At 36.0% G+C, this 26,533-nt stretch overlaps 2 protein-coding genes and 1 long non-coding RNA gene across 5 annotated transcripts; all 3 read left to right on the forward strand.

Moving 5' to 3' along the window:
* The first annotated feature begins 846 nt into the window (after window positions 1–846).
* On the forward strand, window positions 847–6,029 carry LOC113742708 (carbon catabolite repressor protein 4 homolog 3). 2 transcript variants are annotated; one of them, XM_027270625.2, is made up of 13 exons: window positions 847–1,287; window positions 1,398–1,561; window positions 1,664–1,729; window positions 1,841–1,893; window positions 2,001–2,082; window positions 3,266–3,352; window positions 3,570–3,662; window positions 3,749–3,781; window positions 3,871–3,983; window positions 4,738–4,849; window positions 4,933–5,018; window positions 5,097–5,181; window positions 5,364–6,029. In XM_027270625.2, the coding sequence occupies exons 1-13, from the start codon at window positions 1,092–1,094 to the stop codon at window positions 5,457–5,459; spliced, it is 1,266 nt and encodes a 421-aa protein (XP_027126426.1). In that variant the 5' UTR covers window positions 847–1,091; the 3' UTR covers window positions 5,460–6,029. The 2 variants fall into 2 exon arrangements, with proteins under 2 accessions (XP_027126426.1, XP_027126427.1); XM_027270626.2 differs by having other exon boundaries at window positions 4,750–4,849.
* Window positions 6,030–7,982: 1,953 nt separating this feature from the next.
* LOC113742575 (uncharacterized) lies at window positions 7,983–15,396 on the forward strand. The gene is made up of 9 exons (XM_027270439.2): window positions 7,983–8,273; window positions 9,735–9,908; window positions 10,844–11,240; window positions 11,527–11,804; window positions 12,886–12,954; window positions 13,040–13,096; window positions 13,674–13,726; window positions 13,839–13,914; window positions 14,099–15,396. Exons 1-9 carry the CDS (start codon window positions 8,227–8,229, stop codon window positions 15,045–15,047), a joined length of 2,100 nt encoding a protein of 699 aa, XP_027126240.1. The 5' UTR covers window positions 7,983–8,226; the 3' UTR covers window positions 15,048–15,396.
* An 8,104-nt stretch (window positions 15,397–23,500) lies between these two features.
* LOC140005970 (uncharacterized) lies at window positions 23,501–26,497 on the forward strand. Of its 2 annotated transcripts, none has more exons than XR_011813513.1 (3): window positions 23,501–25,663; window positions 25,901–26,018; window positions 26,135–26,497. It is a non-coding gene; the product is annotated as an uncharacterized lncRNA (long non-coding RNA). The 2 variants fall into 2 exon arrangements; XR_011813514.1 differs by having other exon boundaries at window positions 23,501–25,259; window positions 25,481–26,018.
* Window positions 26,498–26,533: the final 36 nt, after the last annotated feature.

Here is a 26,533-nt window from a genome sequence, read left to right on the forward strand (position 1 = left end):
AAGAATGAAAAAAATAATTTTAAAAGTCATTCTAAATATAAGCATACCAAACAAAGGTTCATTAAAATATTTAAGGGTAGTATTATCATTTTAAATGACAAGGGAGGTACATGTAATTTTAAAAACCTCGAAGGAGCTAAATGAAATTGTTAAAAACCTCAACGGAGGTTTCTGAAATTATCCCTAGATTATAATATATCGATCATTGTTAACAAAGTAATGGAAGGTTCAACCAAACATAGAACACTGCTGCTTATGAGTTATGACACTACTAATGACGGGCACAAAAGGCACAAGAAAATCTTAAAATGGTACTACCACTGCTAGTACCAGTCAAGAAACTGCAAGATGAAGCTGAAGCAGTAAGACTAGCATTAATCAAGGCAAAAGAGCAGCAATGGCGGAAAATTAGAGTTAGTTCTGGAAACAAACAGCTCATCTTCATGATTAGAGCAAGGACGGTGAAAGACATTAGAATGTCTACATTGATGGAAGATACAAATAACTTAGCTAGTTTGTTTCAATTGTACTCCTTTTGTGTGAGAAATATCGATAGTATGGATCTATATAAAAGCATTAGAGAATATGCAGTAGGGCATATTAATAGATGAGAAAATGATTTTTTTACTATTTAAGTGTCGAGGTACACTTATATAAAGATAATTGAACTCTACTATAAAGTTTTGATATATTAATAAAAGCTTCTATCATTTTTTAAAAAGAAAAATTCCAGTACCAATCAAGTGAGACATTTGGTTCGGTTTAGGAAGGCCACACAAAGGTTTACTTTCGGGACAGGGCCATGCTAAGGTTTTTGTTGATATTTGTGTAACGGATTGCTCAAATGCGTGCATACATTGCTTAGGATTAGACTAGTCTACAAGGGTGTTGCACTTTGGCCCCTAATCCCCAGCTCCAAGCAACGCCTTCAACTAACTTTGGCGCTCAGATTCACCACCTCCACACGAACTCAATCCTACTCCCAATCGTACTACGTTACTGTACAATATAGTACCTATCTCTACTGCTCGCTCTCCAAAGTCCAAAGTTACCTCCTGCACCTGGGCTTCTACCCCTACTACTTTCAATCAATGGGCTGCTGCCTTAGAGCGGCGCCATCTTCCTCCTTCTTACTTACTTGCGTCAAGGGCCCAGCAAACTCCAAGTCATCATCCTACAGCCGGAGATGGTACAACCCCGTCCGCCGAAAGTCATCCCTGCTGATCCCTGATACTGACCGCCAGTGGGTTACAGCAGACAATAATAGAACTCATCTTCTATCTGAAGGTTCATTTTCCTTTTTGTTTCATATGGGGTTGTGAAGTTAACTAGAAAATCAATTCTTGATGGTTGATATTTTCTTGGAACTGAATGAAGTTTTTAAATTTTTGCTGCAGAGAGATTTACCGTTGTGTCGTATAATATATTGGGTGATAGAAATGCCTTCAAGCATTGGGATTTGTACAGAAATGTTCCGTCAATTTACCTGAAATGGGACTATCGCAAAAGGGTTATATGCGAAGAGCTCATTGGTTTGAACCCTGATATCATTTGTTTACAAGTAAAGTTTTGTGCTTTCCTTTTTGTTTTTATATTTGGAACAAACAAGGGATAACTAAAGCTCAAACTGAACTTATTTGTTGCAATTGGTGTAAAAATTTAGGAGGTGGACAAATATTTTGATGTCTTAAACATCATGGAGAAAGCTGGGTACCTTGGTTCTTATAAGGTGAAAGCTCCTTTTTTCTTTCCTGAATTCCTCTTCTTTTATTGAATATTTTCATTGGGAATTTGATATTGGTTGGATGATTTTTGATGTCCTTTTTTTCTTTTTGCATAGAGGCGGACTGGAGATTATGCTGATGGTTGCGCAATGTTTTGGAAAGCGGATAAGTAAATATTTATGCTATTTGTCTTGTTTGTTACGTATGCTAAGATGATTCGCAAATTTGTATAATTGATACTGATGCTCTAGTTTGGTTTGTTCGATGCTTTTTTAGGTTCCAATTGATAGAGGGAGAGAGCATTGAGTTTAAGCAGTATGGGCTCCGAGATAATGTTGCTCAAGTCTCTGTATTTGAGGTAACGCACTAACATCGAGATATTTGATGGTTTTACAGCTTTTATCTAGAGCATATATGCGTTCCTATGTAGTGACTTGTAGTTCTGCGTTAGTTGGTTCAGTTTTCAATAGCTGATTTAAAAACTCAGTTGTCATGTGGATGAGATGAACATTGTGAGCTGGAGATGATAAATTTCCTTGTTTCTAACGAATTCTATATTTATGTAGTCTAAAGGATAAATCTTGCCAACACAAGCACACAGTTGATAATGTCCTAAACGGTAGGGGCAAATGTAGGAAGATCTTCAAAAAGGCTGGTATATTAGGCCCTTGGTACTGCAGCTTCTGATTCCTGATTCTAGAAGAGTAATTTTGATTTGGTTTCTTGTACATAATCAAATATGTACATTGACTTGTGTTTGTCACCAATGTTGTCCCAATGGTCTCCTCCTGTCTGTGATTTGATTCAATGTTTTTGCTAATACTGGGGTTCCGTACTGAGCAAAACTATATGTTATGGTAATCTTAGGGTGCATTTTGAAGTTTTTATCTCTTTTTCAATAAGTAGAAAGAATTCAAAATTGCTTATCAAGAGGAATACATTAAGTTAATGAATAGAACGAGACTGTTCATATCAAAACTCGTGTCAAGCAAAGGCTAAAGCTCAACTAAATGAACTTTTCTTTCCTACAGATGCTAGATGATGAATTTTGTGCTTGTAACAGCACAACCAGATCAGTTTCTTCTTTTTGTTTTTTCATCTAAGTTTTGCTAGATATTTCACTAGTGCAGCCTGCTGTTGGTAATTAGAGTAGGAAAAAAGGTAGACTCTTTTTATACAACGGCAAAAAATCTCTTTTATCATGAAGTTGGAAACCCAACGTTTGGTCTTTCAAATGATGATTACAGTAGAAAGAGTTATTTCCCTTTGATTTGCCCCACTTCAGTTATTTAAGATTCCACTTGTGTTTCTAGTTTGCATGGAAGAAATGGGTGTTTTGTAGATTTTAGCTTGTTTAATGAAGTCCTACTATGTAAGGCATTGGATGAAGGAGTGCTGTAGAACTTGATTGCTGTTACTATTATGCAAGTTGACAAGGTTCCTGAAAAGTTATACAGCATATGCAATTGTCTAGTTGCAATTATTTTTCATTCTCAACTAGCCTGTCAATTTCCTGGTCTTACTTCTTCTAATACAGGTAGATGCGCAAAGCTAAATCAAGGAGAATACTTGTTGGGAACATTCATGTGCTCTACAATCCAAGGCGAGGGGATGTAAAACTTGGTCAAGTGAGTTTAGCCTTATAGCATACTGAGAGTTCATAATTACTCCATTATCCTTGATCCTTTTATGTGCATCTCTTGAGTTAGAAAACAGTTAAAAAGTAATCAAACATCACTTAATTGTTGTGAGCAATAATTCGCTATTTCTTTTATACCTATGGCTTCTTGTAAAGTTGTTTTGATGCCTAGATGTGCTTTTTTCCTGTATTATCCTGTTCTTCAGATTCGTTTTCTTTTATCAAGGGCATCCATCCTCTCCAAGAAGTGGGGAAACACACCAGTTGTGCTCGCTGGTGATTATAATAGCACTCCCCAGGTTTGGAGCACAAAATCCATCATGCATGTTTTGTATCATCTCTTTGGAGCCACTAACTGATGATTTTGACTTGTACTTCTTGACAGAGTGCAATCTACACATTCTTCTCGTCATCTGAGGTAAAATTGTGGAGTCCAATTTCTGCGTTTCAATACAGAACTTATGTACTGGATAGTGCTTTATAAGTAGTGTTTATTTCCTGCTGCAGTTGAACATCATGCTACATGACAGAGGAGACTTGTCTGGTCAGAAAAATTGCCGTCCAACTCAAGCTCTTGGTATTAGACGAGAACAGGGTTCTCTCTTTGTATGGATGGACAGGTAATTCAAATTTTTTTTTCTGTTATCTCACGTAACGGTACATAAAATTTCATGATTTCTATTCCATTACTTAAGTTTCAACAAGCTACTTGAACCTGCCTTGGCATATTATGGAGTTGCAGAGTCATTATGATCTGACACTTAAAGAAACAGCCTTTCTTTTGCACGTCTTGATAATAGTCTAAGATAATCTTTTATATATTTTTCTTTTTTATTTATTTGTCATAACTGATCAAGCTGACAATTATGCAAAGCAACACTAGTTAGCTGGAGAGCAGAGGGAGAAATTTTATCAAATATGTACTGGAATCCTAGAATAAAGCTTGAACAAAAGGAAAGGATTCATCATGTCTAGGGCAGAATAGGACTACTGAAATATCTCTTTTTCATCTCTTGAAAATGGCAATTTGATGCCTTTGTATAAGTTACCTATGAAGGAAGGAAAGAGGGGAGGAAGATGAATTTGTGGAAGCATATTCATGCTGTCACTTTCCTGTGTCAACATAATCATAGATAAGATACCCGAATTTGGACTGTTTAGGCGACAGCAGTTCTCCATGTCTCAGTAACTCTTGTTTCTTTATGTTCACGGAGGTCTAAGGCTTCTTTTGTGGTTGTAGTTTGATAAATGCTTACATCTTGTTTCGTTTGGTGATACATTTGGAACCTATATGAAGAGAAAGGAAGAATGTCACGTTACAGCTCTCTAACTTTCCAGATATCTGTGTTTATCCTTAAATGCCAATCATATCAGATTCTTGCACAGTAGCTGGACAAATGAAGAGATCAAAAGTGCAACTGGAGGCACTGATAGCCGTGTTATTAGAAATCCGTTGAAGCTCAGGAGCTCCTATGCCATGGTGAAGGTACGAGTTTCTATTGCATGAAGAGAGTTTTTCCACCTTTGCTTTGGATCACTCCACCTATGCACGAGTCTGCTACTTTATAGGGTTCTGCAGAAACACGAAGCTCCAATGGTGAACCTTTGGCCACATCATACCACTCAAAATTTCTTGGAACAGTTGACTATTTGTGGTATGTAAAGGTCTTTACTTTTACCTGTGATTCTGTTTAGCAATAATTTGTCGAACATCTTTCTATTGGTTTATGTAGGTTCTCTGATGGTATTGTACCCACCAAAGTCATGGATACTTTACCAATCAATGTCCTCAAGAAGATAGGTGGGCTTCCATGCCAGGTAAAGAGAACTCTTCAGCTCTGTATAAGAACCTTGAGAATGAAGTACGTCTAATCTTCAGAAATCAACCCGAGTCAATGGGTTTTACTTCTTGTCCAATAAAAATATGGTAGAATTGGGCATTGTTTACCAAGACATGGCAGAAATTTGGTACTTGACGATAATTTTTATGTATTCTGCAGAAATTTGGTAGTGATCACCTGCCCTTGGTTTCTGAATTCGCTTTCATTCAAGGTTCGAAAGATGAAAATGAGACCAGCAATTTTCTGATATCATAAGTTGTCCAGCCACAGCCAGCCAACGTATCATTTGCAGCCAGCTGCTACATCCTCAGTTCAGGAATTTTCATCTTTGAGTGTATCAATTTTAGTTTGCAGCCAGCTGCTACATCCTCAGTTCCGGAATTTTCATCTTTGAGTGTATCAATTTTAGTTTGCAGCCAGCTGCTACATCCTGTTTACCAAGACATGGCAGAAATTTGGTACTTGACGATAATTTTTATGTATTCTGCAGAAATTTGGTAGTGATCACCTGCCCTTGGTTTCTGAATTCGCTTTCATTCAAGGTTCGAAAGATGAAAATGAGACCAGCAATTTTCTGATATCATAAGTTGTCCAGCCACAGCCAGCCAACGTATCATTTGCAGCCAGCTGCTACATCCTCAGTTCAGGAATTTTCATCTTTGAGTGTATCAATTTTAGTTTGCAGCCAGCTGCTACATCCTCAGTTCCGGAATTTTCATCTTTGAGTATATCAATTTTAGGAGACATTCAGGTAAACTGGGCAGTCCTAAACATGCAAAGAGAACATTATATATATGCAAAGAAGAACCCAAATATGTCCCTTTATTCGGTGGGGTGCTGTTCATCCGTTCATGTAGTAGTAATTCAACCAAGTACTAAAGTAAAAATGTGTGGATGCTCCTTCTAGATGGAAAAGAAAAGTCTGCACTTTTTTCTGACCAACGACGGCTCATGCGCCGTGTTTTGAAGTAACTCTTAATTCAACAATCAAATACCGTGTAATCAGTGCTTCGTCCGCCTCTTTTATCGTTCCAGCGCTTCCGTGCTCTCTCTCTCTTCTTCTTGTTCTTTTTTTTTTTTTTTTAAATAGAAAGAAGAAAAAGAAATTAAAAAAAAATCTCTAGTCTCTATCCTGTTTGGTCAATGTCACTGTCACCGACTGCGAGGAACCACCACGCGGGAAAATGCCGACCATAAAAGTAGACAACTTCGTGTTTTTTTATCCTCGGCAGAACGTAGCCTAAGTGCCAAGTATGTAGAAGATTCCGCTGGATTTGGGCCGCTTGAATTTGAATGCAACCTCTTCAATCCACAATCGGGTCAAGGAAAAAGATATGAAGAATTATTTCTAAAAAAGATATATTAAAGTTAGAGTAAAATTTACAGTAAATGTGTATATATTGTTAGCGTTTGATTTTATAATTTTTTAATAATTTTTGTAAAATAATTTTATATCATTAGTTATAATGTTTAGGAATAGTTATGTTGAAAATATATATTTAAATAGTTAAAATAAAAAATAGTCATGGATAGTTATAAGTAGTTAAAATAAAAATAATTTTTATAACGGTAAAAATGAAAATTTATAAAATAATGATAAATGTTAATACTAATGTTAATTTTAAATTCCTTCCTCAAACTTTGTATATAATATAATATAGATAACTGTGTAAAAATTAAATTTTACATAATTATCATTATCATGATTAAATACTACCCCTGAATCTTCTAGCGAAATCGTTTAAGGTGTCCCAAGCTTGATTTTTTTAACCACTGCTATCATTTCTTCAACCAACTATTGTTTAATTACATATTTAATTTTTAGTTCCTAGTACGGCGAAAAAAAGGCCCTCAACTTTTCATGTGTTATAGTTTAAAAAGAAAATTTTTATCAAAAATATTTCTACGTTTTTCGTAAACGTAATTTTCAATCATTATTTTATCTCACATATATTAAATCGCTATAATATATTTTTTATAAAAATTTTGAAAAATTACAATCCAAACATTGTCTTAATATCTCAAATTACAGGTTTGTTTGGATAGAGTATTATTTGAAATATTATTTGGAATAATTGCTATAGCACTTTTTGTGATGTGATATATGTGAGATAAAAATGTGATTGAAAATATAAAAAAGTTGGTTGAAAAATGTGTTTATGATACAAGCGAAGAATAGCTGATTAGTTTTTCAAATATATTTGCTTACATCATCATTATAATTTTCAATACACTTTTTTATCTTTCTAATTATTTTTTTATCTCATATATATCACATCACAAAAAGTGTTAAAATAAAAATATCTCAAATAAATTACTATACATTGGATAAGTTTACTATCTAAACAAACCAAGCTTGAAAAATCATCCCTCTCGAATTTCGTCCGTCCCATTCTGTCTCGTCTTTGTTTAACTGTTACGGTGGGGACGGACGGAACACTTGGGACAGGTGATTTGACGCATCCAAATGAGCAGTGGCTAAAAGATCCAAAAAGAAATCCAACAACCACCGACAGAAGATTCCAATTTAAAGGCCGATACGTTTTCCCAAAGGAGTGAAGAACAAGCCGGGCAGACAGATATAATCGAATACTTGTGAATCATCGCCACCTCACCACCACACCATCATCCACAGCGCAACACCTTCACCCATAACTAATCCCCGCGTGGACTTCCAAAATATTTTTTAAAAAAAGAACTGCTAATTACTATGACTTTAAAAAAAAAAAAAAATTACTATGACTTTATGACACTGACAAGAAACGGCAGCGGTTGCCGCGCATGTATGTATTTCGTCCAACTCCCGACAGGAATTGCTTCTGCACCACGTTTCAAAAATATTCACGAAGAAATATAGGAATTGCTTATTCCTTCTTTGAGAAAAAAAAAAATTGGATGCGGTTGTTGTGATTTATTTCCCCTTGGATTTCGATGCGAGTTTTTTGAATCTTGTCGAGGTTAATTAAACCTAATTCAAGATTGGGAATTAATTGATAATAGTTAGGTGAAGATTTAAGAGACGATGCCGATTCAACAATTGGTTGACAACGTCCTCGCTGTTACCAAAGAGTGAGTGCTGCCCATTTCTTTCTTTCGCTCTTTACTTCTAATAGGTAGACATGTATATTTAGTTATATTTCTGTTTCGTTTACTCTTTTTTTTTTTTTTTTTTGAGCTAATGTTTTTTTTGTTTTCTTGATTGAGTTATTACTGGAAGAGTTTATTAGCCACCGTATTTCGGCTTGATTTTGACTATTGGTTGATATCTGTCGTTAATGGAGCCGTGATTATTTTACCTGCATTAATTTTGATATTAAGTATTGATTTTTGTGTTTTTCAGTATTTTTCCTGCCTGAAGATGTGATTAGTGAAGTGGAAAAAATGATTTGTACTGTTTCTGTATGCTTTTAGCTTATTTGATTGTGGATTACTTGGAAAATGGTAAGTAATTCTAGTGATATATATATATTTTTTGGTGTGTGGATTGTTCCGGAAAAAAAATTAGAAGCAAGTCTCTTGAGCTCGATTTTGTGTCAGTGAGAAGAAAGGAAAGGTCTTTACACATTGACTATGTAAGATTGGATATGTTGTATCCCTGTTGGATGTGTTTAGAATTTGGGCGAGGGGTGAGGGTTTAGGGATTTTATGTGATGAATTTAATGCTATCAAAATTTGGGGGCGAAAGTTTTGTAGGATTACCATGAGTATGCGATGTAGTGACAGAGTTATTGGGAACTAAGAACTGATGTATCCAGTGGCAAAGAGATATGAGAATTCTGTTGCTGGCTTATGGTGGTATAAGCAAGGAGAAAGGTTGAGTTTCTTATGCAGCAAAGTGCATGATGCCTCGGCTCAGGTGAGGGCTAGGTTAGATAGTCGAAAGTAAAGTTGGAGAAAAAAGGTCAGTTAAAGGTAACAAACAGTATGATTTAGATTGTAGTTACCATGTGACTCAGATGACATGTAAAAAGGAAGAGCAGAAGAAGTGGGCTCATATGGGTTTTTTTTCCAGTTTCAGGTTGACGCGTGAAAATGCTTCTGACTTCTCTTTTGTATATCATCATCATAGAAGGAACTAGAAAATTTAGTTAGAGGGGGTGAGCTTTGAACTTTGAAAAATGATCTAGTGCTTTTTCTGACCTCGAATAGGTATAGTGTACATCGTCTTGAGCAGGGAAACATTAACATAAAGCCCTTAAGTACGTATGAAAAGCTGAAACCTGAAAGTTCCCTGTACTTTTTAATCCAGGATCAGATGCTCTTCCATCTGCCTCTACTAGTTGCTAGGGATCCAGTTAGTGCAGGACCTTTTCTAGTGAAACTAGTTTCATTTGAAAATTTTTTTCCCAATAACCTCTTTTACTTGTGTTTCGCTAGGATGACTTTGTTTTGGGCAGCTCTATAAGACAAGTCTGCCATGATTTTTATATGTTGCTTATAAAGATCCTTTGGTTACTTAATTGAGCATTATGATCTTGTGTAAACTACAGAGCATTTACATTTTTTCTGTTGGTATCTTTATTTGGTCAGGTCAGTGAAGACCTTTACTTATGAGTCAGTGAACAATATAGTGAGGCTGATAAATGAAGTGTCAGCACTTCTGCTGGCTATTCTACCTGGGCAGGCTTCTATTCTCGAAGGTATTCATGGTTGGGAACTCAGGCCAACTTTTCGTGCGCCTAAGCTCCCACGTTGGATGGAAGAGTAAGTTCTGATCCGTCAGATTAGTTTCTTAAGTCTTTTGTTTTTTCGCTTTGTTATTTCGTATGTGATATGCCTTGCAAAAGTTAGCTGCGTACTTTATATCATGCTCCTACATAGACCTGTTAACAAAGTAACATGGAATTTTTTTTCTTTTTTTTTGTTCAGAGGATTCTTTTGCTCTTAGGTTGAAGGATATTTTTTCGCTTCTTTTCTATTATTTTTCATAGGGCCCATCTTCATTCTGAACTTGAAAACTTCTATGAACCGGCAATAGCATGACTGGAAGGAGGACCTTGAGTGCACTGAAAAAGAAAAAGTTGGACAAACATTAAGTACTTCTTATAGTTTACATGTTAGTGATAGTGCTGGAATGTATAAGCTTTGGAACCGTACAATTATAGTGGAAATCAGGCAATAATTTACTTACAGTGCTATTGTTTTTGTCATATCTGCTTCTTGTGTACTAAGAAATTCTCGTTTGGATAGTATAGTGGCATTGCTAAACTTTATCCATGGTTATTCTTTCAATGAGTACTTTTGAATCTAATTGTCACTTTTGTAAGTTCTAAATGTCCTGCCACTTAGCTTACCCAAAATTAAAAAAAAAATCTTGCTACATGTCTTTCTGCTGCATATGCACGTTTCTAATTTTTTATTCCTGAACTGCTTTTATAGTTTGGATGCTTTAAGTATTGGAGGATAAAGATTTGATGATTAAAAATGCTTAGTTGTCATTTTTTTTAGAAAATCATTTAATTGTTGTTTTTTCTCATTGTTTATTTCTGTGCCCCCCCCCCCCCCGGCCCGGAATTTGAACTACTCATGTGAAAAACCTTGCTGTTGATGTTGTTGGAGATCTTAACTTTTGACTTTTACCCCCCCCAAAATAAATTTTATTGACCTTTTTTTTTTTTTTTATCTTCTTGATGATTCAGGGGTGCGTCATCTTTTAATCAGTTCATCCACAATCTTTCTATGGATTCTGATACAACTTCAAGCTTAGATAATTCATCTGATGAAGAATATTATGAAGACATTCCTGGATCTCCACTCTCTCAAAGTTCTCGTACCTCTAGAGCAAGCAGTTTCAGAAAGCATGATAGGCATCAGATGACTTGGATCAGGTGCCTATTCATGTATTTTCTGCTCCCTTTGAAATTTTTGTTTGGGGGACCATTTTGGCTCTTTAGTCTGTCTTCTGATGGGAGCAATAGTGCACCAAGTACCCCAAGAAATCATCAACCCTCTCATTTGCATTCGCCTAGGAGACTCCAGACACTCAAGGACCATTTTGTTCAACGTGCAACTGATCGAAGGCGTGGAGTTGTTGAGGTTCAATGCTATTAGCTTTACAATTTCTCTCTATTCTTGACTTTGTGAAAATGGGAAATTAGTGTTGTCAGCAATTACAGGACTATGTGTATTTACCTGGAGATCTATAGTTCTTCAATATAAACTCATAAAAACATTTTCCTAATGCTTCTCATCAAAATTCGTAAGAATGACTACAAAGAAAAACAGCTTAAGTCTGCCATGAGATAGTTTAAGCATGTTTTTCTTCTCCTTCTCGATTAACCTTTATGGACATAGCTATTGATATGCCAACATGTTCTTATAGGATCTCCATCTTGCATTTGAGATCTCCATAGAGGCTATATTCGATATTTTCCACAAGGCAGCACGTTGTCTTCTTGCACCATTCGACACTCTAAGAGGAGTTATCAGATGGTTTTATTTTCAAAATACTGGTTCTGGAGATTGTCTTTCTCAAGGTGGCTCAGTTCAAACTGCAACTCTCGCAGACAATGATCCTACTCCGACAGAAAGGAAGACAACTTTTGATCATTCCCTTAATACAGATGCTCGGACATGTCAAGATGTAATCACTGAGCTTGGGTAAGAATAATAGAGATTACTCCATTCTGGTGCTTCTTTTTAATCTGCATTTGTATGAAAATTAACTGCTCAATGTACTATCCTCGTGATCATGTATACCTTATAGCCATATGTGTCTGTTTGTTCCTGTTCTTAGGGAAATGCAGAGTTTAAAAGTTGTATTGAAAAAAAAAGTTGCATTAAAGAAAAGCATTTGCTTCTGTTGTTATAACCAATAAAAGAAACTCTCTTCTGCTTGTATTTGTAGATAAAGCTCTGTAAACTTCTCCTCTCTATTATCCTGTAAAAAGCTTGAACTTTTTTATGAAGATTGTGCTTTGATTGTGTGCATGCATTACTTCATGTTGATGATTTATGAGCCTGCTCCTGGTGCCAAAAATTAAACTTAAGAATTTTTTCTCTCTTATAAGATTAAAAATGATTAGTAACTGAAGCCATGATCTAAGGTGTTGCAAAATTTGTGCACTCAAACATCAAACTCTGTTGTTATTATCATCACATAATCGATTGCACTTGTTCCTTCTTATCTTTATTGTTGCTTCTTATACTGCTTTCATATGTTGTGAGTTTCTTTCTTGGACATCTGTCTTGGTTATGGCTTTATGGCAAGGAAGTAAAGCTGAGATTGTTAACACTAGATAAGCATGGTGCATCTTGTTATGAGGCTATAACGGCACCATGAAGTTTTTGGATTGCTCTTTATGAGAATGCACAAGTGATCTGATTTCTTGTATGCTTATTGGTATATCCAATACTTAGTAGCTCCGTCATTAGTTTAGAGTTTCAGGAACCAAAAAGTTATTTTATCTTTTTTTGTCTTTTGCTTTTATTGAGAAAATATTACTTATTGTCATAGTGAAGATTAAATCCTCTTCATGATCTTTGTTTTTCAAAGTATGACGTGCCACCCAAGAAGCCTATAATACTCTTAAGCGAACTGAACTGAGACCTGAGAGGGGTCAGGAATGCCTTAAGAGTGATGCCTTAATTTACTAGAATTGAGCTCTCTAGAAGCCAACTCTCGTGTCATGTTTGCTCTCCATTCTTCTTCTGATTGTCATTTGCTTCTTTTCTGTGACAGCTATCCTTATGAGGCTATTCATGTGGTCACTGCTGATGGATATGTTCTTCTTCTGGAAAGAATTCCAAGGTTCTGATTTTTCTCTCTTCAGCACTAGATATTTTTTCTCTTAGATTCTGGTTTATGGACTCATGTTTGCAATCATTTGGTGCAGACGAGATGCTCGCAAGGTTGTTTATCTGCAGCATGGCATATTTGATTCTTCAATGGGGTGAGTCTTATTTATAGTCAGGTTCATGTTGTTGAAGAGTTTTCTTGCTGTTGAAAAATCTCTCTGTACTAGTTTAATTTAGCAATCAGTTTTGTTCACGTGCAAACATGTAGATGAGTTTTGGTAGTTTGAGTTTTATCCATGATTGTATGTGCTATTAATACAGGAGTGTATGGTAGAAATGTCTCAAATCTAATTATAAATGCTTCCCTGTACTTTCATGTAAACAAAGTTGTATAATACCTTCCTTGCAGTTTCAATTGGAAAAAAGTTTTTCTTGTCTTGCTTTGTCAAAATTAGACCTTCTGCTCAAAATTGCAAAAGATGTATTTTGAATGAGTTTGTGAAGCAATGACTAATTTGCCAAACTCTTGTTAGTTAGACGAGATTGTATGAAGGAGGGAAGTTGTTGACATAGGATTTTAAGGAAGTGCCTAAGTCATGTTTTTAAGAGATATGGATGAAAGATGCTTGGTGAATCCTCCCACTCCAAGTGGCACATGCTCTCTCTCTCTGGTTGAGCAGTTTGTAGTTCTTTTGTTCAACTTGGTCTTTAAACCACTATTTCCCTTTGCAGTTGGGTGTCCAATGGTGTTGTTGGTTCTCCAGCTTTTGCAGCCTTTGATCAAGGTTTGCCCTGTTTACTTTTACTTATGGACTTGTATCTTCCAAATCTCCCGTCAGTATTGATTAATTTAGCTCATTTATTGTGGGGAATAATATTGATATCATCACTTGTCAGGATATGATGTTTTCCTAGGGAACCTTCGTGGATTGGTTTCCAGAGGGCATGTAAACAGAAGTATCTCTTCACGACAGTAAGTGGCTCATTTAGATTATATTCATTCATCTGGGACCCTGATGTGCATTAAAATTACAATTACATTAACAAAGAAAGAGCTAGTGTTGAATCTTTTCCACTTCGTGTAAAATTTCAAGCAGATATATGGTACTTGAATCAGAGACTGCCCTTTTATTATTTGAATTACTAAACATTTGCAGGTACTGGACTTTCTCCATCAATGAGCATGGTACAGATGATATACCTGCGATGATAGAGAAAATTAATGAGATTAAAGTTTCTGAACTGAAGTGTATCCAATCGGATCAGGAGGGAGGGACAAATAACATTCAGCCTTACAAACTATGTGCAATTTGTCACAGCCTGGGAGGAGCTGCCATATTGACGTACGTAATAACACAAAGGATTAAAGAGAAGCCCCACAGACTTTCAAGGTTGATCCTATTATCACCAGCTGGCTTCCATCATGATTCCACCGTGGTGTTCACATTGATGGAATACCTATTCCTCGTGTTGGCCCCGATACTGGCCCCCCTAGTTCCGGCCTTTTACATACCTACCTGGTTTTTCCGCATGCTTCTGAACAAGTTGGCTAGGGATTTTCATAATTTACCTGCAGTTGGGGGATTGGTTCAAACACTCATAAGTTATGTGGTGGGCGGGGACAGTTCAAATTGGGTGGGAGTACTGGGTTTACCACACTACAATATGAATGACATGCCAGGTGTCTCATTCCGAGTGGCACTTCATTTGGCACAGATGAAGCGGGCAAAGAAATTTAAAATGTTTGATTATGGGAGTGCTGCTGCCAACATGGAGGTATATGGTTCCCCGGAACCATTGGATTTGGGGGAGTATTACAGCTTAATCGATGTTCCTGTTGACCTCGTTGCTGGCCGGAAGGACAGGGTAATTCGGCCTTCAATGATAAAAATGCATTATAGGTTGATGAAAGATTCAGGAGTGGAGGTATCATACAGTGAGTTTGAGTATGCCCATTTGGATTTCACATTTTCCCACCGTGAAGAGCTCTTAGCCTATGTAATGTCTCGACTGTTGTTAGTTGGAACTTCTTCCAAGCAGTTAAATGGGCAAAAATCTTTGAAACCGAAGAAGAAAGATGGAATGAAGGAATTGCAAGTTAATTAAAAATTGCAGTACCAGCCTGACGCTGACATTTTGGTGTCTCGGCGTCAGGGCATCTTGTATGTTGTATCATGAGTTTTGTTTTGCCTAGAGAAGATCCTCGGAAGACTGGAATTAATGATAGTAGGACGCCGTGCATACCAGTTGAAATCTCTCTCATGTCTATTTTGTTGATGGGGGAGTGGAACTGTCTGTTGTATTGAACGAGTATTAAAAGTTAATGCAACGTACTTAGATGGAAGAAATTAAACGATTGTAATGCCATGGGGAAGACATTTTCCGTGTTAATTTTGAATTTTGTAATTGTCACATATTTAGTAATTGGAGCGGTAGGTTTTTATTGTTTTGGTCAGTGCTTGACATAGTTGTTCTCTTAAACCATCCGTTTGAGTTGGAAGAATCGTAAAAGTAGGGGAAGCAATAAGGAGTTTTGGTGAGCCAAACTGCTCACATTAATTTGCAAGCAGCTTGGTCAAACACTCGAACTAAATTTAAGATGGAGTTCGAGCTACTCACACGGAGTATAATGAGTTGAGTTTGAACATTAATATTTATTATTTATATATTGTATATTTTAATTATGAAATGATTATTATGGATTTATATTTTAATAAATTTATATGAAACAATACTCAATAAAACTCGAGCCCGAGCTCAAATAGCTCAAGTTGGACAAGGGCTTGCAATTTATTCGAACTCAAATGAGTCGACCTCGAGTTTAATTTCCATTATGTCGAGTTCGAGTTTAATGTCATGTACTCATTTGAGTTCGACCTCGAATTCGAGCATGATGCTATTCGAACTTGACTCAGTTCGATAGAACCCTTAGTAGTAATGGTCAGGTCATGTAATTATTGTATTCGTGTTAGAAAATCTCATTCATTAGATTTTCATGTTATGTCATAACTTGTGCTATTAACAGGTTGATCCAACTTAACCCGTGTAATTCATCAAATGTTTTATACGATTAAAATAGTTTTCATATGATGTATTATTTTGTCAAATCAACCTAGTAATCTATGCTAGAAATAGTCTAGTATTTTAATCACTTATTTTAACTCATTTGATCATACAATCCATTCAACATTGCACTTGTTAAAATATATGACAATTTTTTTGAAATATATAGTCAACACAAACTTTAAAATTTTCAAAACATTCAAAAAAAATAAATAATGAAACTTTATAGACATAATTTAAGTTACAAATTCAGCCCCATTTGGATAACCCTTTTTTTTTTTTGAAAAATTTCATCATTTTTTGTGAATATTTCTTCTACACATTTTTAATCATCTTTTATCTCACATATATCACATCCTAAAAAGTACTTTCTCCAAAAACTCTCTAGAAAAATGCAATCCAATTAATCTTTTAGAAATATAGTCACATAGTTCCATATATAAGATATAAAACCTGTGAGTTTTTAAAACATCTAATTGAAATCTTCAAACCGAATTTGATTGTTGTTAGTTTTTACTAAATATTCAAAATGGCCTCTATAGTGTTTAATTATTATTATAAAGTAAGCACTTTATCGGGCTACTAGATCAACCCGTGGGTTGACCCAACCTATCTTACTGACATTTATGTCACCAATAGGTTGATCCAATAATGGCCTATTAAAATTTAGATTGTGTTAAAATCTATTAATTTTGGGTTGTATTCGAGTCATGTTGTCGTGTATATCAGAAATTGTCAAGTTGAGATTTAGAAAGTTCTGTTATGTTGTTTTGATTTCGAGCTAAAAAACCCTCCCCTACCCAAAATCTTTTCTATGTCCTCTTCACACAACAATATTTGTTTAACTCATAATTTGTTTTAAGAAGAGAAATCAAAATCTCTAGAAATTATAAAAGATAACAAGTGGTTGTGATAGTCGATTTGCCTCATTGTTAATTGTCTTTCTTCAACACGTTAAGTTGGAAAGTGCATTTCTTATCTTTCCATCTTTAAAGGTGAAAAGTTTTGGTATGACATGACAATCCGACTCAAATACGATTTGAAATTGATAGGTTTAATATAATTTGAACAAAAATGAATCATTATTCAGTCGATCTACTAACGACACAAATGTAAATGAATCGGGTTGGGTCCACCCAGAAGTTGGCACGCTAACTTGATAATAATTAAACATTACTAGGTCCTCATTTTTTATAAGGTATTGTCTGAGTATGTATGGAAGTACTGGATTTTATTTATGTTGAAAATTTCGGGCCTGAATGGATTAGGTTTTTTTGAAAATGTTGTTTAAATAGTCTACTATAGTATTATTTATCAAAAACTTGATACTATAGATGTAATTTGATATGTTTTAAATTTTTAAATTTGTTGGAGTATTTTTAAAAATTTGTTAAAGATTTTGTAAGGTTCAAGTGCAATGTAAAAGAAAGGGTGAATAAGGTTTATCACAAAAAATAAAACAAGTTTTCACTCAATAAGAGCACTCCAACTAATTGCACAAATTCACAATTATAAAACAAATGTAGAATAATAAAAATTGCACAATTAAGTAACAAAAATAAAAGAATGAGATAGAAATTCAAATCAAAACTTTCATATTTCTTCCAAACTTGAAGTCAACTCCAATCTAATATCCTCTTCAATTGATGGTGTTGTTAACCACCTTGTACATAAGAATGATCATTTTTTGTTCACCCTAAACACTCTTTAGTTGAATTAAAGAGTTCTATAACTTTCCTAGTTAACTCTCACTATATTATAATTATTACCAACTAACCAAGAACTACTATACAATTGAGACTCACTTTCACAAAGTTTTAGTTCTCTTCTTAAGAAATATAATGAATCCAACTTTCTGCAAACCTATACAATAATGAATTAAGGTCGCGGTTGGGGATTGGGATGGGGATAGGATTGGGGTTGGGTTTGGAGTTGGGTTAGCGGCAGAGATGGGGGTGGAATTGGGTTGACATGGGCATTCGTCTGGGGATGAGTTGGGGGCAGATTGGGATTTGACGGTAGAAAATCGCCTTTTTACCTCCATAAATCGGCGGTTGCAATACTCGACCTTCTCCTCCAACCTTACAAGTTCAAACTTCAGGTCCATCTGTTTTGCGATCAAATCAGCGAGTTCGGAGGTTTTACCTACTGCAACAGGGGCCTCCGCCTTATCAAGCTATCGTTTCAGTTTCTTTTGCATTGCAAAGAAAAATGTGGAGATTGTCGCGCCCAATTTTTTCACGATGAAAATAAGTATTTACAAAAGATGTGATTTTTATTTAAAAATAAGTAAAAAATGACCTAGAGTGGAATTTTAAAGAATGCGACAGTTTGGGTCCAAAATTTAGTCTAAAAGGATTTTTAAGAAAAATAGGAGTCGCCACTTGGTATTGAGTTTGGGTGTACCAAGTCACCCAAAAAAAATATTTTTCTAACAAAATTAAAATAAAAAGTAAATAAAATAAAATAAAACCCTTTTAGACAACTCTAAATCTTGAAAAATAAGAGAAAATGAGTTTGGGAGTCACGATTGAAAAAAGAAAAAGCAAAGGTTCGATCGACTCATATCTAAACCACCTTTTCAACCTAGTCTAAGTTAATTGCGTGGTTTAATTAAAATTTCTTTAATCTAACCCTTAAATTTATCAATATTTGCTATATGGATGCAAACTTAGATTTAAAGAAAATGTCAAAAGGGATAAAATATCCATTCAAGATTTAATTGATATCAACCGTATTAATTGCGAAGGCCAAAATAATCTCTTGAAAGGGTCACGAGTATGCAAAAATGAAATTCAAAAGAAAAGAAAATTAAAGTATATATAGATATAAGTGATCAAGGAAGAAGGGATGCAATATGATGGGTATGGGAGACAAAAACTCGTGACATAATTTTCTTATACAGGGATTAACCGGATATTTAAACTAAAAAGTTATAATTACCCATTTCCCATATTTAAAGAGTAATTCTTCTAATCTAGACAAGCAAATGAACTAACTTATTTTGCGATTTCTTAAATGAGATACAATTCTAAATGATATGATTAACACATATAGAGGGTAGGGGATAATATAATAGAAAATATCATGCAAATGAGAAAATATTCTAAAATAAAAAGGGTAAAATACAAGGAACCCCCTTGTGGTTTCGTGAAAAGACACCTTACTCTCCTATTGTTTAGAAACCTCCATATAAACACCCTAAACTTCATAACTAAAGTGGAAATTGACCTGTAACTGGGTATGCGACCTAGTGACGATCGGTATGCGATGTTCCTTTGAAATAGCCTAGGGCACTACTGTACTAGTTTTTGTCGAGTTCTTTGTTAGCTAGACACCTGTCAACCAACCATCCAGCCACTTAAAGTTTTTTCGCAAGCAAAGGAAAAGTTATTTCTCTAAATCGGGCTAGGGAGAACCATTCAAGCGCAGAGATGGCTCTGCTGCGATTGAGGATGAAAAAGAATCCATAGGCAACTGGTCGTTACTAGAAGATGATAAAGCAGTATGCTGCTCTTCTACGTATAGCATTCATGTAATTTTTTTCACTTCACGTACACACGCTACGCCCTTGGTCTGTAACATTTCTTCAAGAATTTCTTGACTCGCCCTCCTAGAAGAAAAAGCTTCCTATCACAACCTCCTTCTCCCCTTGGAATCAATACCAGGCACTACGAGCCGTCTTGCGAATGAGGCAGCGAGTAGGTTTTTCAAAGACTAGCACGTAGATGGATCATGGATTTTAGTTGAAAAAATCCCGGGCAGCTGGAAGAATTGGCTAGCCAGTGTGAAGACGAAAAGCATGATTTTTATGGTACGATTCGATTAGGAGCAGGAGATCGGTCCTGAACTTGCTGTATAGTTACGGGGAAAACTAATGGCAAGAAATGCAAGACCTGGAATTCAAGAGTCTGCTTTGATAGAACACCTGGGAAACGAAGTGCGGACCAGGGTGTGGTTTGTAGGCTGTAACTATAGCACCAGGGGGGTTTGGAAAATAGCGCAAGTCAAGCGGGGCAAGTAGTGTTTGGCCAAAAGACGGCATTGGATCGACTCCACAAAATCCCCACCTATTACCTCATTCGGTTGATAGGGATCGACTCCACAGAATCCCCACCTATTCGACCTGCTTATAAATGCCACCGTGCTTACTTTGGTGACAACTTCTTTTGGGTTTGGATCACTATCAACCCTTACGATGACACTCCTTTGACCGGGAACTTCTTTGTTTGCGGCTTTGTTCAAGGTAGCTTTTGCCAGTTCAATCTCCTCTTGCATTCCTTTTGCAAATTTGTATCATCCCCCCGTATATCCACTGGCAATGGCATTTGAGGTTAAGGGCTGCCTTCTAGTGGCAAGTTCAAAGGGACTCTTTCATGTAGCCTCGCTCCTCTAGATGTTATAAGCAAATTGGGCAGTGCTTACTAGACAAGATTGTGGGGATTCTCTCTCCTTTTGTATTATAAATGAGGGTATTTTGGGTATTCAACCTGCTACCGGTAAGTCAGCCGGTTCAGAAGGTAATTTCCATTTTAGTTATGAAGTTTAGAGTGTTTATGTGGAGGTTTCTAAACAATAGGGGGTAAGGTGTCTTTTCGCAAAATCACAAAGAGGTTTCTTGTATTTTACCCTAAAGAGTTCTATAACTTTCCTAGTTAACTCTCACTATATTATAATTATTACCACCTAACCAAGAGCTACTATACAAGTGAGACTTACTTTCACAAAGTTTTAGTTCTCTTCTTAAGAAATATAACAAATCCAACTTTCTGCAAACATATACAATAATCAAAATATTTTTCTATCCAAAAATCACTCTAGAAAGTTTATATTTTGTGTAGGTAAAAATCTCTTTTCTTCTCATGCTTGAGGTATTTATATGCGGGGAAATTTTATCCCAAAAGTCTCTTCAACGATCAAGAAACTAGTTGTTGAAAAACTAGCCATTGGAGTTGTTAGGCGCTCAATTCTACGTGTCGAACGTTCGATCCAATTGCTCTACATCCGATAGTAAACAGAAGGTTCAAGTTTCAATCGCTTTTGTGTCGGATGTCCGATATGAGGGATAAGTGCTCAATCGAAATATCCGATGTATATGCGTTGATTGTCGGACGTCTAATACTGTGTTGAGCATCTGATCCTTGCGTCCGACAGGCAATATTGCTTTTTAATTTTTTATTTATTTTTCTCCTTTTTTTCATTTTGCAAGATACTTGTCCTTAATCATTTTTTATATAAAAATATTAGTTCAAATCATCATTTTGTTGCGTTATCATCAAAACTAATGATTAATCAACCCAAATCTTCAGATTTCTACTCACCACCACCTGCCACCCTTCATTTTTTCCCTCCTCCTCTGTCCCTCCCTCCTCTCTCTTCCTTCCCTCTTCCTTGTTTGTTCTTTTCTTTTTCTTCTAACTTTCCTCCTCCTCTCTCTCCCCTCATCTCCTTTTCCCTCCCCTCCCTTTCCCCTTCTTCGCACCCTCTATTCGTTACTATAGATTTACTAGTAGCAACCTAGTTGCGGGCCACTACCAGATCTAGTCGATAGGTGATGTTTAAAACTTTGAAGTTTAAAGAGACCCTGAAAAAACATACCACATTATCCAAGTTTTTTCATAAATAAATCTACAGTAGAGTTTTTTTTTTTTTCATTTCAAATAATGCCCCAACTGTAAAATTTTTATTTTATTTTTGGCTCGTGTACTTTGGGCCTAAATACAGCGCAAAATTTCTTATCCTTCTTTATATCATCTTGTAAGTTACCAACCGAAACCGGCCCAAATTTACCACTCCTACCACTGCCAAGAGGCCCGGCCTTCGGGTTTTCACATTTCAACAATCAGCAACGAGAAAGCCAGCAGTGAGAATATACGAGAAAAACAGAGAAAGAAGAGGAGTCATGAGATCAGCGAGATGGGGCTATTTTAGAATCATCACAGGCACCATTATTGGTGGCATTTTTGGCTTCTATGTTATGCACCTTGCTGAACTCAAGTACAAGGTTTTGTTGAACCTCCCAAACCTTCTTTTTTTTTTTTAATTGTTTATGTTATTTGAAGTTTTTTAAGTCATGTTGAACAATGTCAATTCTGTTCTTTGTTTACTCTCTCTCTTTTGGGTTAATCAGGAGATGTGGAATGAAAGACTGAAGAAGTATGAGGAAGAGATGAATAGGAAGAAAATTGCAGAGCAATCCAATGAATTTCAAGAATCCCTATAGCATTGTTCTGCTGGATGTAATTAAAAAAGTGATCTTTTAGTTTTCTTTTGTCTTTGTTTTATCCTTTTCCTTTTGGAACACAAAAAGATGGTTTTGATGTTGTCCTGTGGAAGAGTATTTTCACCAGCTCTAAATTAGCTAGTTTGGAAGACATGTTTGATATGTGTAGTTTCTCACTTTTGTTATCTGCGTTATTTCATGGAAGTTTTTCTGAATGACAAAGCTTTTGGTATATGTTTTCTCGGTTCTGATCTTATCCTTGTTTTGGCCCGTTCTTGATTGGGGTCAAGAATTTTTCTGAGGGCTATTCAAGTACCAGTAATAAAGCATGTCGGGATTCGTGAATTGTGCTTAGCATATAAAGATCAGAACGTTCTTTTTGACACTCGTGTTCTTTGGCAAATAAAGAAGTGAATTCTTTACATTTGCAGTAGCACGGCTATAGGTGCTTTTATTAGTGTAAAATTGATAGTAAGACATCTGTAATTACATGGGATCTTGAAAGTAAGGTTGGGGAATTCAAATGGTTCAATTATATAATAGTGATTTTATAATTCGGCTGACCATGTGTTGGGAACGAAGTTTCTGCTTTTGAATTGTTATCTCATTGTCATCGGTTGATGTTCTCGTAAACAATTTGAAGTTTCACACAATTGATGGATGGTGCATCCTTTTAATTTCTGTTCTTATTGCTGCTTGATATGTTACCTTGGGCACATCATTTTAGAGGTGACCTTTATAGCCTTTTGATGCATTTCTCTTGAAGGCTTAGAAACTACCTTTAGCTCATCTGTCTATGATATTGACAAGCTATGGAGTTCATTGGATAGTGTTCTTCATGCTAAATTTGTACCTCAACTTAAGATTATACAGCTAATGACTTTTTTATCAAGTCGCTATCTATGTGTTGACTTAAACTTGGGAGGTCTGAGTATTCACGCTCCTATTGCTTACAGCACAGGTGGAAGGAAGTTTTGTGCAACACAAGTCAGTGCATGTAGAATTACACTTAACACTGTATCAATGACCTGATAGAACTTCTCTGCTCACGGCCTCATTGGAAAGTGATAGGATAACAATATTTTTCAGTTCAAATATATTCGGTTAATTTGTTGAGGAATCATTTTGCTTTAAGAATCCTTGTATTTCTTCATGTATACTTTTAACTTCTAATTTGCATTTGTTAAAACTTTGCAGATGTTGGAGTCCTGTTCCCGTTTGGTGAAAGCCTCGTATTATGCTTCTCATTGTAGAAAGACATTTTTGCCTTCTTTCTAGAAATGATTTCTCTGTAGCTGGTCAGTTGTAGATTGTGATTTCTTTTTATCTGAAACTTGGTTGATGTTTTGAAAGCAACCCTCACTCGCAATTTTACCCTTGTCTGGTGTAAACCTTGATGCCATTTGTAAGCCTGGGTGGCCACAGTTATATGTACTTCAAGTTCATATCTTGATGGTATTTTTGAACACAGTTGCTCCTTTTGCCGAAGAAACAAGTACTTCTTGATTCGATGTTTCTGTTTCTATGTTGCTTTACTGGTGGAATTTAAAGGTTATGTTACTTGCGTATTCTCTTTATACTGCTTGTTATAGACGAAAGTTGGCCTGTAGTCCATCTGAAATTTTATTACATAGGGCTTAATATCGGCTTCTAGAGAGGATATTTATTGCTCATTTCATGAACAAGTTCTCATTACGAAGCTCATAGCAATGACTTACTTGGGATCTTAGTTTGCTGATAAAAATGAATTAATTAGTCTTCAATCACGTTTCAAATAGCAGTGTCATTTTAATCTGAAGATCATTATTCATATGTTTCATACCCCCTTTACCTTTTAGGGGAAGACTGAAGCTGCATGTTCATGTTCAAATGTGCACCCTGGCAACTTCAACTTTTTCTACTGGCTCGAGCGGGATGATTTTGTTTCTTTTTCGAGTTAAAACTTTGCTTAATTTTAATACAGAAAAAAGGGATTTTGACGAATGCAGCCTCCAATTCAAGCTGGTCTCGTCATTTCCCCAGCAGCAGCAGCACTATAGTGAAGCTCATATATCCCCAACAGCAATGCAAATACGAGGGGGCTTCAATATTTGGGAACTGATGAAGAAATGTTTTAAAGGGTTGTGTGGAAAAGAAAGATGAAGGCAGAGCGATTGGTTTATACTGAAAAACTAGACTCTTACCAGTTCTACTCATTTATCCTTTTTTTTAGACAGCTATTGATAATATCTTTATAACTGTTGAATCCCTCCAATAATTCTTCTTTTCCCAAGAACACTACATATACAAGTTATACCAAGATTTATATACTACTAAGTTATGTTCATCGTGATGAATTTAACATAGCCAGGTTAGATCAGTACCAGACTATTGCAGGGTGTTAGAATTTAGCTTCTTTGAAAATAATTTTAAAAAAAATGCTCATATAATGGCATAGGTATAATCGATCATCAGTGCTACGTACTACTGTGGCATAGAAATCAAACGTGAATTTGGTCTAAAACATGTTTTATTCCAGCTTTCCCCTTTATTGTTAAATCTCATTACTTTGACGAGAAAATTTTTCATTCTTTGAAAGCGGACCATAATAACCTTAAAGTATTACTCTGTCTTTGATATAATATGGCATTGTACTACAACAAACTTCGCAACAAGTGATCAAAATGGCATAGATGCATTCATGGTAGTCCTTCTACGGAGAGGTTTCCTCATCAGTAACAAAATTTTCTGGGGTTTAGTAGATAGCAACAAATTCCAAGCTCAAATTGTGCAGAAAGGAAGAATAAAGGGAGTTTTTTTTTTTTTTTTTTGTTTCTTGTGTGGGGGTTGGGGGCAAGGCTGGAGAGGGGAGTCGTTGGATGGGAAGTTGCATTTTTAGGAAGCAGAGAGGTAGCAGGCCTACTGGGGTACCTCTTCCCACCGCAAAGGCCAGTGGGTTCTCTTTGGTTTCAGAGATGTTGCACTTGAAGGAAATTGAAAAGCCAGAAAAAGATGAGGGTGCCTGCTCAAAAAAGTGAAACGCTTCAAATGAGGTCCAATCAATATCTATTTAATGCTGCATTTATGTTCTTAAAGCATTAAAAACTTCTGTTATTCCGTTCATTCTGTTTGACTGAAGAAGTTGGTGAACTGTAAACATTGCATCTGACGAGCCCAGGTTTTGACAAGGAATTGAAGCAAGTAAATTGTGGTTTGTTGTCAAGGTAGCCTCCATTTTCTATCTGCTCATTTATCTCCCAAGTTTCATTTACAGGAGCCAGCGACAAGTTCAAAACTGGGCAGGAGAAAAGCTGTCCCAGATGAGAAATCAAATTCAATGTGTCTGCACAAGTCTTCAGAAGCAAAGTTCGAAGCTGGATGGCATATGATGAAAATCCGACAGTATTTACAACACAATACACTATCAAGATTCTTAATCTTTCAAATTACCCCTCATGTATGCTTCTAACTCCTTATTTGCATTTGTTAAAACTTTGCAGATGTTGGGAGTCCTGTTCCCGTTTGGCGAAAGCCTCGTATTATGCTTCTCATTGTAGAAAGACATCTTTGCCTTCTTCCTAGAAATGATTGCTCTGTAGCTGGGCAGTTGTGGATTGTGATTTCTTTTTATCTGAAACTTGGTTCATGTTCTAAAAGCAACCCTCACTCGCAATTTTACCCTTGTCTGGTGTAGACCTTGATGCTATTTGTAAGCCTGGATCAGGGGAGGTTTCTGAAATCATCCCTGTTCTCCATTCACCAGGGAAGAAGCCAAGGTTCCATCCACATTCATGTTCTCTAACCAAAATGAGGTCCCTTGATTGTTATATGGCATGAATTTTTGTTTTTCCTGTTCTTGATTAATTAATATTTCTCATATTTCTGGATACATTGCTATAGCTTATTTCTGTTATTAATGTGCATGCAGGGAGTATATTTCTGTTGAGTTAGTCAGAAGTGAGGAGCTGAAGTCCTCGTACACTGGGGCTGTAATGCATAGCCCAACTTAATTTATTTTGCCACTCGCAGATTTTATCTCCATTTACCAACCCTTTGCTGATGTATTGTTGAGGCCATTCTTTAAATTCATGAAGATCCTCCTGTCTCCATTGATTAATATCTCTGTCTTCATTGAAAAGATGACAGCAGTTAGTGGACTGCTCAGTGAAGTTGGAAAACAACTTCACGAGTATTTCAGTTGCAGAAATTTTTGCTTTTCACTGATCGATGTAAAACAACTTGTATGGGAAATGATTTTCCAAAGCTATAACGTAACAAAACACCAAAAATCATGAAAATATTTTTGTTGTGTCTAAGTTATATTCAT

Source organism: Coffea arabica, chromosome 4e (genome assembly GCF_036785885.1).
Source record: "Coffea arabica cultivar ET-39 chromosome 4e, Coffea Arabica ET-39 HiFi, whole genome shotgun sequence".
In the NCBI taxonomy this organism is placed as follows: Eukaryota; Viridiplantae; Streptophyta; class Magnoliopsida; order Gentianales; family Rubiaceae; genus Coffea; species Coffea arabica.

Excerpts from the sequence above, each read along its gene's own strand:
- LOC113742575 (XM_027270439.2), top strand. The coding sequence starts at position 8,227 with ATGCCGATTCAACAATTGGTTGACAACGTCCTCGCTGTTACCAAAGA. Across the intron at positions 12,955-13,039 it reads CTTCTGGAAAGAATTCCAAG|ACGAGATGCTCGCAAGGTTG; the intron begins GTTCTGATTTTT and ends CATTTGGTGCAG. Across the intron at positions 13,915-14,098 it reads AGAAGTATCTCTTCACGACA|GTACTGGACTTTCTCCATCA; the intron begins GTAAGTGGCTCA and ends AAACATTTGCAG.
- LOC113742708 (XM_027270625.2), top strand. The coding sequence starts at position 1,092 with ATGGGCTGCTGCCTTAGAGCGGCGCCATCTTCCTCCTTCTTACTTACT. Across the intron at positions 3,663-3,748 it reads ATTATAATAGCACTCCCCAG|AGTGCAATCTACACATTCTT; the intron begins GTTTGGAGCACA and ends ACTTCTTGACAG. Across the intron at positions 5,182-5,363 it reads TAGGTGGGCTTCCATGCCAG|AAATTTGGTAGTGATCACCT; the intron begins GTAAAGAGAACT and ends TGTATTCTGCAG.